The sequence below is a fragment of the Ranitomeya variabilis genome, chromosome 1 (genome assembly GCF_051348905.1).
Source record: "Ranitomeya variabilis isolate aRanVar5 chromosome 1, aRanVar5.hap1, whole genome shotgun sequence".
Lineage (NCBI taxonomy): Eukaryota > Metazoa > Chordata > Amphibia > Anura > Dendrobatidae > Ranitomeya > Ranitomeya variabilis.
In genome coordinates this window covers 1,036,565,039-1,036,581,849 of record NC_135232.1, presented here as the reverse complement: position 1 = coordinate 1,036,581,849, position 16,811 = coordinate 1,036,565,039, and the positions used below count along the sequence as shown (strand labels likewise).

Below are 16,811 nucleotides of genomic sequence, written 5' to 3'. Positions count from 1 at the left end.
TGACGAGGAGGAGACGGAGGCACAGGCTGAGGAATAGCTCGGTCCGATCTTTTCTCCTTGGTGCTTTTCCTGGAGGATCTGCTCTGTTTAGAGCGACTGCTGCTGGTACGGCTGCGTGGAGTAGTTGCGGTGACTTCCACTGAAGACATCGCAGGGTCCTGTGCAGATTCCATATTTGACGCCGGAGTATCACCGCCGGCGTCCTTTTCAAGATGGGGGCCGCCATCTTCTTCCTGTTAGACCCGGAAGTGTTCATTGCTTCCGGGTCGCGGCCATACTGTATGCGACTGCGCAGTTACCGGTATCCACGCAGGCGGCGTCTCTCCTCCTCGTTCACCCCGGAAGTTCTAGCCATTACTTCTGGGGGAAAATACACTGGAGCCCCACGCTGTGCGCCCGCCGAGGAAGGCGCAACGACACCCCCCCCCCTGAGCGCTTGCTCCCTGCAGACAGTCCCGGATGAATTCCTGTGAGCCAGTCGACCTCTCCGTCCTGGCCTCACAGCGTCTGCCAGCAGAGGGGGGAAGCTGAACCAGGACCCCCGACGCTGCTTCCAGCTCTTCGCATTTAATGTCAAATATGCCGACTATATCCATGGACACACAATCTCTGAAAGGCCGGGGTCACACTTGCGAGTTGAATACGAGAAACTCGCACGAGTCTCTCACATCAAGTCCCGGCACTGCCGCCGGCACTCGGGACTGGAGTGAGCGGCTGCATATATTTCTATGCACCTGAACTCTCCGGCCCCGAGTGCCGGCGGCAGTGCCAGGACTTGATGTGAGAGACTCGTGCGAGTTTCTCGTATTCAACTCGTAAGTGTGACCCTGACCCAAAGTTTATTCACTAGAAGTAGAAAATAAAGGACGATGGTAAAGTTTCCGGAGACTTTTCCTGATGACGTTGTCAATAATAAACCATTAAAAAGATTATGTGCAAGATTAATATGGATTGTAAGTCAGAAATATAGAGTGGGACTAGGGATTCATAAATGCTTAAAGGGAACCTGTCACCTGAATTTGGCGGGACCAGTTTTGGGTCATATGGGCGGGGTTTTCGGGTGTTTGATTCACCCTTTCTTTACCCGCTGGCTGCTTGCTGGCCGCAATATGGGATTGAAGTTCATTCTCTGTCCTCCGAAGTACACGCCTGCATAAGGCAAGATTGCCTTGTGCAGGCATGTACTATGGAGGACAGAGAATGAACTTCACTCCAATATTGCGGCCAGCATGCAGCCAGCGGGTAAAGAAAGGGTGAATCAAACACCCGCCCATATGACCCAAAACTGGTCCCGCCAAATTCAGGTGACAGGTTCCCTTTAAAAGCACACACAATATGACTTTAGAGAACAGTACTACAATATCCAGGATCAAACAATCCTTATCTAAATTGCGATAGTCTTGATACAAATTCAGTTCAGCGTAAAGATCTGATTGAGATCTGAAAAAGTACGCAGACATAATGGTCCCAAAACCTATTTTTGTTGACTTCCCAGTGGTTAACAATTGGCGAGTAGGTCATAAAAAATGAAAACCTACAAAAATCTAATGGAAACTGCTCCTTTTCTGAATTAACATTTGATTATAGTCCAAAAACCAGTGTGTAGTATCACTTGAGCATTTTCAGCACATTTTTAGCCAGTGTGATATAATTTAGGTTACACACAATTCCAATGTGACACGCCATGGTTTAGATGAACAAGCCTAAACCTTTCTGGTTACATAAGCACTAAACACCCATTACTGATATTTCAAAACATCAACGTCTAAGGCATCTGTCTGGCACCTCTCCCTACATCAACCGAAATAATCAAACATATAAAATTGTTGTTCCATCATTCAACATGTCTGTTCATGTAGTATACCAAGACATTACAGGGCCAAACCAAAACATATAGTGGAGGAAGGAAAGCGAAGAAGGCAACTGGAAAACTCATTAGAACAGCTAGCAAGAATTTCAAGATGGTATAATAGATGCAGTCATCGGTGCAAAATAAAAAGCAGAATCACAACTCTTCCATTATACCCACTGATGTTCTAGTGGTGACCATCAGTCCATTTTCCTGTACAGTCACATGACCACTGCAGCCAATCACTGGCCTAACCAGTGATTCTAGCACATATAATACAACATTGTTGAAGACACAGCTGATTGCAATGATCATTAGAATCTCCTACAGGTCATCGATGCAGGAAAACCAGCACTGACCATCCTACCAAAGGCGATACGGCGAGAAGCTCAACGAGACAGTTATGTATTTGCATATATTTGCAAGTAAAGTTTATAAAAGGAGTATGTGTGTATGCGTGTGTATGTGTATGCAATTGCATAATATATACATATAAGCTTTTTATATGATTTCCGTGCAGCTATTTTGACATCACAGAAAAAAAAGCAGCCGTATTCACCAACATCAGACTATTAATGCACCGATAGGCCTCAAGTCAGACAATGGGCCACGCACGGCCTTGTGTGACTGCCGCCCTATACAATCCTTACTCGTGTGCATTTATAATATTAGGCGACCACCCTCACCATGAAGGGTAGGGTTGAGTGGTTGTTTCATCATTACGTTGCACATGTGCTGCCTCAGCCTTTATAAAGGGACTGGGTGCATTAATGTTACGTCTTGGTGAATAGGGCTACCTTTTTTCGGTGATTTTTTAAATGTTAATTTATCCCTTTCGGTAAGTTGTTTTGAATTGTAATGTAGAGGCTTGCAACAACAAAAAAAAAAAAAAAAAAAAAAGGAGGACCTTTGACGAGAGTTGCGAGCTTGCGAATTTTGGTTAAAATCTTGACCAATACCTCATGTATTTTTTACTTTTTTGTTGCACACTTTTCATCGTTTGCAGGGTACAGCCGGGCCCCTTGGGAAATTGGGGTGCACTTCTATAGTGCTGGGCAGCCCACCTGATCTAACAGTATGGGCTTAGTGTGACTGGCGCCTTATACCAGCCTCATCTGTGTGCATTTACAATACGAATTAATAGTGTTTTGGTGTTGGTAAATTCCCCTGCTTTTTTCTGTGATTTTTTTTTCTTTTCTTATTTTAGGTCCTTTTCGGTGAGCAGAGTTTAATGCTCTGACAAACAGTTGTCTAAAATTACATTTAAACAGCATGCCCATCTCTCAGGGATTTAAGGGTTTGTCCGACCATCCAGGTACTTGTGTAGCACATCTACAGTTCTGGTGACGTTAGACAGATGAAAATGCAGCTATTTGACACATACACAATATACAATATATTATATATATATTATATTTGAATACTATGCAATAAATGTTTGTATTTTGATAAGAGTATCAGTGATGGCTGCCCCGTCCAGCATTCATCACAGGCATCTTTTCTACATGTACATTGTGAGCTTATGAGTGATTTAGTCCCATCCAGTAAACTTTATACAGGTTTCCAATGGGGACCTCTCACCAACACACTGAAGAAGCAGCGTGAAGGTACCCTCAAATCTTAAAGGGAGTCTGTCGTCTCCAGTAAAGCCAAAGTATTAAGTAGGAATGACACTGAACTGCTCAGCCACGCCAGGGGTACGCAGAAAGCCTCTGCTTGGTTGGAACAGTTCTACTGGGCTCACAGACTCGAAGATCGTACTGCAAATCACTAAATGAACGCCGCCATGATCACTCACCAAGGCTCTTCCCACCACTTGGCGGCTGGATTCCCCTAGGAGGAGAGGACACTCTGACCACATTTCTCGTTAGACTTCCTCGTCTTAGCTCAGTGGAGTGGAGTCTTGCTTTGGCCGTGGTGACTTGGGCAGTTGTACTCTTTAGACATGACAACAGCTCCTTATGTAAATTCTTGCTAGGGGTGGTTATCCTTGTAGGAAAAGGCTGCAAAAAGACAATATATTATATTTTTAACATTGCGCGCTTTGACAAATAAGCCATTTCTGAAAACTTCTAAACATTTATCAAAGAGGATGTATGAGTTAATGTATTTCATAGCAAACGTGTTTTAAGAATAAAGGGTAAAAAAGGTATATTTAAAAATTGTGGTCACTTTATTCCAGAAATATCTCCACTTTCCAGCACGAATTACGTCTGGCATTGCAGATCAACATCATTCAATTGAGTGGGACAGACCTGTTATAGCAGACACATTGCGTGGAAGAGAGCGGTACTGACTACTGCCTCTAATAGTGAGCAGCCAAGTTTTCCAAAACTAATATAAACACATCTAAAAATGTGATCTTACAGTTCGCCTTTAATAAACTTTCAAACTCATAAAATTGTACCTTTTCAGAATAAGCTCTCCTGTGTGCAGAAGACCACCACCATCTTTGGTGAAAATGTTAGATATAAGTCATAGATGAGCCAAGTAACCACTCTGCTGGATTGCCACCTTAAGGAAACCTAACTTTTTCACCCTACACATTGTCCACACTGACAGACTACAAACATATACACAGATTTTAATAAAAAGCTGTGTATCTGTGAAACAACATCTTGTGGGGGAAGTAAAGGAATTCCTGAGTATAAATTGCCTGTTGTATCCCGACATCACAGTGAGCTGGCAGTCAAATTAGTCTAAAAAAATTGATTTGAGATGTTATTTTTTCACCTAGAGTGAGTGACAAGTTCAGGAGGCAGGGGCGAGAAGAAAAAGTGGTTGAGAAGTGGAGAAGGAAGCAGATTTCTCTGCCAAGATTACAGACTTTGTTAAGTTTTGTCTACTAGAGATGTAAAGCTTGCTTAAAGTACAGTTCACATTTCAGCATATTTCAAGGATTTAATGATCAGGTAAAACACAAAGATGACATTTCAGTTTAAAACTAACAGGAACATATCAAAGAGCTTCTCTGATTACAAGTCCTTACCCAAAGCACAGGCAAGAGTATTCTCAAAATGTCAAGTGGCCGATAACAGATCTCAGCGACTAATGTTGCCCCAACCAGAGTGACAAGGCATTTTACAAGTGTGACCATTAATGGAAGCGCTGGACACTCGAGGAACCTGTGTGCCTATGAAAACTGGCGTTTGTCTATTGCCATCAGTGACAATGACAGTTATTCATGTTAAGAGGCACGAAGGTACATAGAACATTAATGCATAGGATTTAGCGACAATCCAATGTTTGACCAATTCTTGATCTTGAAGGAAGAGTACCATGTGATATTGGATGTTGCAATAGAGTTGAAGTTCTAGTCACTTGTCTTCCCCAACAGAGCCGTCCAGCTACACAGGTGGTGTGTAGATCCCCTCCTTTGCTCCTTGTCCTTTACATGCACCAGGCGGCCGCTCTTGTCCTCATCCCTCACAGAGGGTTCTTGTCAGTAAGTCCGGCCATTTGCCGACGCCGCACTTCTATTAGGGCTTTCATCTGCACTTTGAGGACTATTGTTCATCTCCAAGGCTACATAGACCGTTCCATTAATATAGATCACTGATCTGATACTTCTCAGTTGGCCTCTGGGTGTTCCCTCTTTGACCACTCTTTCTGACATATCTTTTAGAGGCATTCTAGTTCCTGTGGGACTGCCCGGTTCCACACATTTTGCTATATTACTCTGCCTTACCTCTGAGCGTGCTGCCCTGGTTATTATATGGTTTTGTCATATACATTTAAAGGGAGACACATTGTATTTGCCACATATTTGGAATTTTGACTATTATATTTATTTGACATTGCTGCAGTTTTCATCCATGATGTTTGATGTACTAGGGGCATGCATTTCTCATTGCCTTTGAATGGTTTGCATGGTATACAGACTTAAGTGGCATTATATATGGCATGGGGGACCTACATGGCTTTATGTATGTTTTAACTTTTTTGTGTGTGTCAAAGTTTTCCTCTTATGATTATATTGGTGATGTGCATATCTTACAGTGGTGCTTTTTCTTCCTTCTGAAGTTCTAGTCACTATCAGTCACAAATTATTTTACTAAAGACATTTTTAACACATTTGAGGTTGAGACTATTGTAAGCGTCAGCGTTTAATAAGTTGTATACATGGTCGTATATAAATCCACTTTTAAAAGGGTGACCTAACTAAACATATTTCATAGGCCATAAATGTATGATCACTAGGGGGTCTACAATAAAGGCCCCAAGTCCACTGTTACAAGTCAGTGCATGTGCTCTATTGCTCCATACACACAAGGGAGTCTGGAAACCCTATTAATTGTGGCGAGGTGATGAATGTGGTACCATCCCGCAAACTAATGGAAGGTGCCTAAGACAAGCAATTTGTGAGCTAGGAAGGAAATTGTTGTTCTCAACTCAGATTCATCTACACTGGCGTTCTGTACACTGGTCTTGAGGAGGAGTCAACTGGAGTAAAACGTGGAAAGTTTATTAAAGAGTTCTCAAGTTTAAAAGTCATCCCATAATGGGACAGGGAGATAACTTTTTGATAGCTGGGAAACCCACTACAGTGGGATTAAACAAATCCAAGAAACAGGGCTCTCAAGTTCCCTGGCATCAAAGGTCGATCATATACTCTACCACTTCATTCATTCTTAATGAACGCAGCCCTTGGCCGATCTTCGGTACTTCAATTTAAATAAATAGAGGAGACAGTGTGCATGATCAACCTCCGGTATACTCAACCTTGCTCCATGTCTCGGAATCGATGGGAGCCATGGCAGTCAGAAACCCAGCTATCAGAAAGATGCCCCATATCCAATGAATAGGGGAGAACTATAAAACTTTATAACATCACCTTAAGTGTTATGCACCTCAATGTACCGGGCGCCTCTTTCAGCTGTTGTGCACCACCACAAGAAATGTACTCTAGAGGATTAAGTACATTTGTCACAACTGGCGCCACTTTTCTTGTGGAATCTATGGGCCATGTGTGGCCACCATCTCATTTTGCGAAACTCTGCCCACATTTCAAGAAGTTGGCAAAGCAAATAGGGACTAGAATAAAAATGCCAAAATTCACTAAACTTGCTTAACTACAAGTTGCATTTCAAATCTTTTTAGGCCGGAATATTGGCAAAAATGGTTTGATGAATAGGCCCCATGGAGTCTGGTGCAAGGTACTGTGGTAGTGTGCACAGAAATGAACTGCTTAGGTCATCTGCAGCCTAGACAAAACCCCAGAGTAACTAGCACCATGCCTGGTCATTTAGGGACTACAATGTGTAAAGAAAAACAAAACATTACACTTTCAAAGATATTCAGACACAACACTCCCACATAACTGTAAGGGTATAAACGGTGCCCTTGTCATGAGATTGTACCGTGCTCGTCCCTGCAAGAGAAAAACCGCACATTCTTTCAGATAATGGAAGGATAACCACATTCTTGGAAGGCGATCTAAGATAGATGAATTTATACAACAAAGAACAATTGAACTAGCAGCTTCAAGTAGAATTCAAGGTTCTCAACTTTTTATATAGAGACTATTGTTAAACAAGACCTGTCCTTTTGAAGTCCCTTCAAAAAAATAAAAATGTTTCTCTTAATATTACTGTACATACTTTAAGATTTTGGCCTGCATCTGAAAATTACCTATTGTTAATTAGTTAAGTAAGGTTTTTACGTTAAAACTTGTTGTAAAGGTGGTTATGATTTGATCCTGTGTCAGCTGCGTATAGAGACATTACCCGTCTTTCTTTATCTTGTGATGATTATGGAGACTTCTGAAAACTCTTCTTTAGAAGATTTAAACAATAGTTCATTTTGTGATAACACCATCCCTAAGGGTTACTGAGAACTAAAAAACATTGCATGCTTTAAACTCCTATTGAGTTTGTCTGTTGCTTCTGATTATGGACATGGCACATCTCTGTGGAAACTATCAGTGTAGATGTGAGAGCTCCATCTATGGAGACATTTTAACTTTTTTTTTTTTTTTTTACTAAATGTACATTCAAGTATTCTTAAATTATAAGCATGCCCTCAGATGTACCAAGCATCACCCATAAGCAGTACCTGATACAGCCATGATAATGTCTATGCAGCTGTATCTGGTACAGCTATTCATTCGAAAGTCACATGGATGGACCTCTAGACTCTGCGGTCATCGGTATGGAAGATAAACTAGCACAAGAGAATCACATTTTAGGAAAGAAACTCAAACTTGACTTGCATTGTTAATTGTCTAAAATGAAGAGGGCTCATAACCTCTAGCTTGTAAAATTATCAGTCATGTTATCTTCATCAGATTCCTTGAAATGATCTTCAAAAGCTAGCATGACAGCTACTGAGATGGTGTGAGATGGTGGGTTGAGTCACAAAGCGTGATAAATGAAATTTTTTGGATGTGTTGTGTTAAATCTTTTCTTGTGCTATGGTGTGGTCGGGTGTTAAGAACCAGATTGTGGAGTAGAAGGAGAAGACTCCACATCCAAAGGTGTGGGCTACCTAATAAGCTCGAGACAGGAAATAAAGAGAACTCCTTTAAGGGTATGTGTCCACGTTCAGGATTGCATCTTGATTTGGTCAGGATTTTACGCAGGTAAAATCTGCACCTGAGGTCACTGGCAGGTCACCTGCGTTGTCCTTGCGTTGTTTCAGCAATGTAAGGACATGCTGCATTCTGAAAAGACGCGCCGCATGTCCGTTTCCGCGGCTCTGCCGCAAGCGTCTTTTAATGCATAGTGGAGACGGGATTTCATGAAATCCCCTCCACTATGCTGTAACATCTGGACACTGCGTGTTTGACGCTGCGGCTCTACGCAGCGTTTCCTGAACGTGGAAACATACCCTAAAAAGGTTGTAAGCCTTTAAGGCAAGTCTTACAGTTTGGGAAAAAAACAGGGTCTTCTAAAGGTCTAATGGAGTCACTAAGATGGAGTCCAGAACTTCCAAGACATGTCCCATAACAGAAATGGTAGGGAACAGGTCTTGGAGATGCTGGGCAGCAGGCTCAGAGCCCATTACACTTTGGAGCTCTATAGATTATTGTTAGTGGTCAGATGGCCCAAGGAGGATTTATTTTGTGCTCTGATGTACTTTTGCCATGTACGCATTTAAGAAAATTGGTTGTATCAAGTTTGGAACCTAAAGCACAGTATTAGATTGAAAGTCCTTTATACGGCAATCAGCCATCACAGAAGATTGCAATCTTGAGAGCCAGCTTACCCCCAAGTCAGTGTTACATTAGGTCAATTTGCAACCCTCACAAATGGCTCCAGATGAATTTCCATAGTAAATCCATCTGCTGGTAAATCAAGGCAGCCATCATGTCCTCAACAAATCTCATCTTAAGGGTAAGTTCACACTGGGCGTTTTTTGCCATTTTTTTTTTTTAAAGGCAGCAAAAACGCCCTGTGTGAACTTAAAGTGGGAAACCTCAAGTAGTACATTAGAGAAATATGCAAAACATGAAAATGCCATCAAGTCAATAACCAGTTCACTGGTTGTCAGCTCTTAATCCAGAGATTTGAGCAGGAGTGCGGAGCACGTCTTGCAGCCAACTACAGGAATGCAGAGGTAATTGTTTTCTTAGCTAATTGCTCGCATAGAGGATTAAAACGGACTTCTCCTATTTCTTTCAGTCAAACCCTCCAGGCTTTTAGATGAAGAAAATCTTATTTTCTGCTCTCCGACATTGACCTCCAACAAAACATGCCAGGAGTCTACAGCTCATTGTAGCTAACAGCTCCAGGTAGAATAAGCGGTAACTAAAACAAACTGAATGGTTATGCAACACTGTCGGCAGTAATCACATTAGTCAGAGTGCTTCTGTTTGGTTACCAGCTAAAAATTATTAAGGTAAAACTTAAAACTCAAGGAAACCGTTCTCGTAACATCCAAACTGTCTTGATATTTGGACAGAAATAGCGAAACATTTCTGACAGGTCCAATTATCAGCAGGAACTAGAGAGAAGGGTGAGAAGAACATTGCCTACAGGCTCGGAAGGCCCACTGGGGAACCGGTGGATCTCCCGGTAGGCCCCTGTGCAGAAACACGTCACAAACTGCCCATCATGAGCAGTAGTTGGCCCAATGCATCAGATTCTCCATGTACAGACAAAAGCAGCATCTCATCATTCATGTGACCAACTACCTAGTTCATCATATATAAGCAGAGGTAAAATTGAGAGAGTAATGCAATATTTTCATGTAATTGAACGGTGGACCCACACAGTCAAAGTTACTGGTTGACCCCTGCCATCCCGGTCTGATACAGCGTGTATGGATCAAAAGTTACCATCAGCATCTACAAGAGTTGCATTTATAGGCTGTAAACAGAGCTCCAGAGGACTATGACGACTTTATCTGCTCAGGCTAATACAGAGTTCCCATCTATTGTGTGTCATCATGTTTCTTGTACTGACAACAGGCAACACTCTGAAACTCTGTCTGCAAATTGAGATTCTGGTATGGCTTTTATCCTAAGTCATGTGACAAGGTTCGGTAAAGGGTTGATTTTGACTTTTAGGATTGCTGCTTCCTATGGGTGGCACTAGCGTTCAGACAGAATGTTGACAAGATATTATGGCTGCATCCAAAACACAGAAACCAAAGCAGCGGCGTTGCGCCAGAGCAGAACCCAGGAAGGAAGAAAACATGCTCTGCTTGCCATCTGAAGTATTTTAGAGCGATACAGCCAGCAATCGGCTATACCCGACATACTATACTAGACATTTGCCATCCAGTTCAGCCTATATTCCGTCAGAATAAAACCCGCAATCTATGTCCTTCTAAAGAACCTAATAACTGTTAGATACAATATTGTTACGCTCCAGGAAAACATCGCCATCACCACCTCCTCAGGCAAGGAATTCCAGATTCTCACTGCCCTAATAGTAAAGAATCATCTTCTATGTTGGTGGAAAAACCTTCTCTCCTCCTCCAATACAACAACCAAGGTTCTTTTTCAGCATGATTCTAAATCTGCTGAGTGTAGAAGCGCATTATTGTAAACTGCTGCTGTCCTGGATAACAGATTAGTGGTAGTTTGAGGGTTCGATTCCTCATAACCCCTTCAAAGGGTTATTTCAATTTTATAAAGGGATGGCATATTTCCGAGATCCATGGATGTCTGACCCCCGAGACCTCCAAATGATCCGAGAACTAAGGTGCTGCAGCGATACTTTTGCCTATTCTCTGCAAAGCCAGGTGGGCAGGTTACACTGCTGTGCATTGAGAACAGCAGCATGTGCCCGCTTTAACGCACCACTCCTAGAGTTTTTTTAAGTTTTTTTTAATTGCAGTACTGAAGTGGTGCTTCTAATCTTCTAATCTAAGGTCCCTGTCCTAGTGTTACTCATCGCCCACCATCTTCAGCTGATACCAGTGCCGGTTCGGTCTCAATCCGCAATCTAGTGACTGACCATAAGTTATAGGCAACAGTCATAAGCTCTCAATTTAAGGCTACTAGAGCCAGACTGAGCCTCTCAGACTTCTTTTGAGAAGTGACCTCCAGCTCCTCCAGCAAACACGGAGAATTTGCGATTTCACAAACTGCTGGAGACTGACCAAAGCGGTGCTGGTAACAGAAGACAGCAGCTGGCAAGTGTTGCACGCACGCCACTCAGCATACGAAGGGGATACAAAGGAAACAGTTTATTTTGGAATCCTGGGGAAATCTTACTCAGGACAACCATTAATTACTACTTCATCACAGTAGAGAGGAGGTAATGGTTTACAGGTACACAGCTATGACTGTTCTGAACTTTAGTTTATCACAGGGGTTTTTATTCAAGCTTCTTTTCATAACACAGAATCGCTTCTCATGCAATGCTTCATCAATATATATGAAAGTCTTCACAGATCATTTCTCTGCACAGATAACTTCTCTTCAAACAGGTGCCTTAACCTAAGAAGAACTGTACCTTGCTCATGCAATGAAGTGAAGGAAGGAGAATGAGTCCAGTGCTGTAGCTCTCTCACTTCTATGTTTAGGTAATAAAGATGCTCCTGGCTGTCCTGAATGCTTCTATGATTACAGCAATCGCTTCCCATTATACAGCTTGTCTGATTTCAGTCTGACAGGAGACTCTAGCACACGCTTTACTCTTGGATGTCCAGAACACAACAACAACTTTCCCAGTATCCTCCTGGGGCTTACCTAACCACTCCCTGCCTGCTACAACACCACTCCAGTGCTGCACATAAAAAAACTAACGCTGAAGTGGTGCTTTAAATAAGCCTGTAATGATTTTGTTTCATTCCTATTTATAGTAAAAGCATAAAAAGCTCTCAGAAGCCTTACGATTCAGTTATATGGACAGAAATGCTAATCAACAGCATGCAAGTAATTTAATATACTGGGGCAATTCCTTAATGCCAGGTGTTTTAGATCATAAGACAGGGGGGGGGGGGGGGAAAAACAAAAAACACAAAGATGGACAAGCTTTCACATATGCCAAAAATAGCTGGGTTTATCTATGCCAGTTTTGTCTAGCTAGCAGTTTTATACTAGGGCCAGACGCAACTGATCACATTTTAGGACTGTTCAGACCAGAAAGTCTGAGAGGGAATGGCTGAAAGCCATTTTCTGTGTGATGCAGAAAGAGGTTTAGAGCCCCAAATATAGGACTCTTAAACTGCTCCCGTGGGACCAGTTATGGCATTGTGCTTTTTTGCATACATGATCAACAATGGCTTTGTTTCCCGTTGGTGTTTTCAGACTATAGAATAAATAGTAATTGTGAGGACACAAAAAAAAAACATCACTGGCTCTTTGGTGCTTCATGCAACACAAGCTGAAGCCATGAAATTAACATTGACGTGGTTAGCTGTGCAGTCTGCAAATCTATGTTTAAGTGGGTCATCAGAACTCAATTACTTCCCATTTACTATACTGCATTTATCCGAGCTCCCAAAAAAAAGTTTTACTGTAAGATTCTTACATTGGAAGCCAAGATCACTCCCAGAACTGCACGCGAAAATGTAATTCATCACCGCCCTAGGCAAGATCTCACCTCAACTGCTTTTTACGTAGTAAAGTGATACAGTTTCACGCCAATTTTACACCCCTCCCACACCTCCAGTGTACAAAGGAGAAAAGAAACACATTTCACACACCAGTTGAGAAAGCGCGTTATCGTACACATCTTGATAAGATTACACGGATTTATATGAAATGTTTGTCAAGTCTCAGTCTATGCTCCATAATGGGGCTAAGTGGCCAGGTCACAACGCTCTCCAGTCCACCTCACAAAGGCACCGCTATTCTTATCTAATACAATGGCAACCTGTACCCTGACCGGAGCTCTTGGCATGAAACTACCAACTACCTTTAGCAAACATCACCTTTTCTAAATGGATTTTATTCTATGCCACCAAATAGTGCAGGATATGGGACACAGCCCCACAGAACATAATAGGTCCAAGGGCTACCTGCAATAACCGATAGCACTGATGAGAAAATTGGTTGTGTGCCTGAGCTTTTACACAATATTCAGAAGGAGCTAATGGAGCAGACTCTTTCATCCCAGAAAGTCCACTTTAAAAAACAAAAACAAACAAATACACTTATACATTACCATGGTATAATATTTACACACCATATACTGTAATGGCATCTGTGTTTATTATATATACACTGCGGGTTACATGCCTAAGGGGCGTTTTAGCATTTTACTTTTTAAGATTTACATTATAATTTAGGGAGCGTGATTAGTTTGTATTTCTTGGGAAAATATTTACGGTATAAGGTCTCTATGATAAAGGTCAGAAATTAAAAATCTTGTTTTTTTACACTATATGTGAGGGACGAGGTAGACTCCATTTTGGATTTATTAATTCAGGCCCAATAGATTATCCAGAGATCTCCTTTCACCCCTGAATTGTGGCCACCACCCTTTAGATAAGTACACAAATTCCCAACAGAACAGGACTTTGCCATATGGCCAGAGAATTGAGGCCACGTGTTAACTAAGGCGAAGAGGAACAGAGCTGGGACCCCCTGCTGTCTTTTGTGCAAAGCGGCCAGCTATCAATGGAAACTCTAGACCGAGCAACACAGACACCTAGAGAGATAAATTGTGCGCACCTCAAGGTTAAGCCTAATATACCAACAGAATCATGCTGAGCCATCGAGACTGGCTCTTCAGAACCACTTAGCCGACCCAAGTTTGGACTCTCCATATCAGTCCGACCACAACGAACCCATGGAGATGTCAATCGTCCTGTTCGGACCTCCCACTAGGAAGTTATGACCCATCCTAAATATGGAGAATTATTTCAGCTAGGAGGTCAAAGGAGGAGATTTTAGTCCAACCCAGAGGGGCGGTGGTAACTTTGGCTAGGGGTTAATAGATAACCACACACCTTTAGCCAGAGTCATTGTTTTCTGTGGCAGAACAATCATGCGTGGAGACGGACCAGAAACTAAGAAAGTACCTGTGGACTCAAACACTTCCCTGGGGCCCACATGCTATAAGAAACAGCATCATGACACATACAGCTAACTGCAAACCCATACCTGTACCCTTCCTTTATCTGTACTTCTGGCTACAATTTCTGTATATTACTCTGTATATATATGTATTATCTAGTGTGTCTTTTGGCAATTAAAATATCAATTATTTTGGGGCTGCTTTTTTTTTTTTTTTTTAATCTCAAAGCCCAATTTCCCATGTCCGTGAGTCCAGCTAGTACTTATATGCTACCTGAGGTTGGTTTCTGACCAGATATAGCTTGACTGGGGCTATATCTAACTAGGAACTGGTGGCAGCCTACTGTTCTGGTGTTATTGGGGTATCATGGCAGTGACTGACTGGAAAGATAGATTAACCCCTTAGTGACAGAGCCAATTTGGTACTTAATGACAGAGCCAATTTTTACAATTTTGACCACTGTCACTTTATGAGGTTATAACTCTGGAACGCTTTATCGGATCCCGCTGATTCTGAGATTGTTTTTTCGTGACATATTGTACTTCAAGTTAGTGGTAACATTTCTTCGATATTACTTGCGATTATTTATGAAAAAAACGGAAATATGGCGAAAATTTTTAAAATTTTGCAATTTTCAAACTTTGTATTTTTATGCCCTTAAATCAGAGAGATATGTCACGAAAAATAGTTAATAAATAACATTTCCCACATGTCCACTTTACATCAGCACAATTTTGGAAACAAAAATTTTTTTTGTTAGGGAGTTATAAGGGTTAAAAGTTGACCAGCAATTTCTCATTTTTACAACACCATGGTTTTTTTTAGGGACCACATCACCTTTGAAGTCATTTTGAGGGGTCTATATGATAGAAAATAACCAAGTGTGACACCATTCTAAAAACTGCACCCCTCAAGCTGCTCAAAACCACATTCAAGAAGTTTATTAACCCTTTACGTACTTCACAGGAACTGAAACAATGTGGAAGAAAAAAATGAACATTTAACTTTTTTTTGCAAACATTTGACTTCAGAACCATTTTTTTAATTTTCACAAGTGTAAAAACAGAAATTTAACCACAAATTTTGTTGTGCAATTTCTCCTGAGTACGCTGATACCCCATATGTGGAGGTAAACCACTGTTTGGGCGCACCGCAGAGCTTGGAAGTGAAGGAGCGCCGTTTGACTGTTTCAATGCAGAATTGGCTGGAATTGAGATCGGACGCCATGTCGCGTTTGGAGAGCCCCTGATGTGCCTAAACAGTGGAAACCCCCCACAAGTGACACCATTTTGGAAACTTTACCCCTTAAGGAACTTATCTAGATGTGTGGTGAGCACTTTGAACCCCCAAGTGCTTCACAGAAGATTATAACGTAGAGCCGTGAAAATAAAAAATGACATTTTTTCTACAAAAATGATCTTTTTGCCCCCAAATTTTTATTTTCACAAGGGTAACAGGAGAAATTAGACGACAAAAGTTGTTGTGCAATTTCTCCTGAGTACGTCGATACCCCATATGTGGAGGTAAACCACTGTTTGGGCGCACCGCAGAGCTTGGAAGAGAAGGAGCGTCGTTTTACTTTTTCAATGTAGAATTGGCTGGAATTGAGATCGGACGCCATGTCACATTTGGAGAGCCCCTGATGTGCCTAAACAGTGGAAACCCCCCACAAATGACACCATTTTGGAAACTAGACCCCTTAAGGAACTTATCTAGATGTGTGGTGAGCACTTTAAACCCCCAGGTGCTTCACAGAAGTTTATAACGTAGAGCCGTGAAAATAAAAAAAAAAAAAATCGCATTTTTTCTACAAAAATGATCTTTTTGCCTCCAAATTTTTATTTTACCAAGGGTAACAGGAGAAAATGGACAACAGAAGTTGTTGTACAATTTGTCCTGAGTACGCCGACACCCCATATGTGGGGGTAAACCACTGTTTGGGCGCATGGCTGAGCTCGGAAGCAAAGGAGCGCCATTTGACTTTTCAATGCAAAATTGACTGGAATTGAGATCGGACGCCATGTCGCGTTTGGAGAGCCCCTGATGTGCCTAAACAGTAGAAACACCCTCAAAAGTGACCCCATTTTGGAAACTAGACCCCCCATGGAACTTATCTAGATGTGTAGTGAGAACTTTGAATGCCCAAGTGCATCACAGAAGTTTATAATGCAGAGTCGTGAAAATAAAAAATATTTTTTTTTTAACAAAAAAGATTTTTTTAGCCCCCAAGTTTTTATTTTCACAAGGGTAACAAGAGAAATTGGACCCCAAAAGTTGTTGTCCAATTTGTCCTGAGTATGCTGGTACCCCATATGTGGGGGTAAACCACTGTTTGGGCGCATGGCAGAGCTCGGAAGAGAAGGAGCGCCATTTTGGAATTCAGACTTTGATAGAATTGTCTGTGGGTGTTATGTTGCGTTTGCAGAGCCCCTGATGTACCTAAACAGTAGAAACCCCCCACAAGTGACCAAATTTTGGAAACTAGACCCCCTAAGGAACTTATCTAGATATGTGGTGAGAACTTTGAATGCTCAAGTGCTTCACAG

The 16,811-nt window shown here is 41.8% G+C and overlaps 1 protein-coding gene across 5 annotated transcripts in view; it reads right to left on the bottom strand.

Moving 5' to 3' along the window:
- MTUS1 (microtubule associated scaffold protein 1) overlaps positions 1-16,811 on the bottom strand; it is a 249,035-nt gene that overhangs the window by 130,514 nt on the left and 101,710 nt on the right. For all 5 annotated transcript variants that reach the window (XM_077279667.1, XM_077279666.1, XM_077279669.1 and 2 more), the window contains exon 3: positions 3,648-3,852. In XM_077279667.1, coding sequence (XP_077135782.1) covers positions 3,648-3,852 — 205 coding nt within the window. The remainder of the gene's footprint in view (positions 1-3,647; positions 3,853-16,811) is intronic.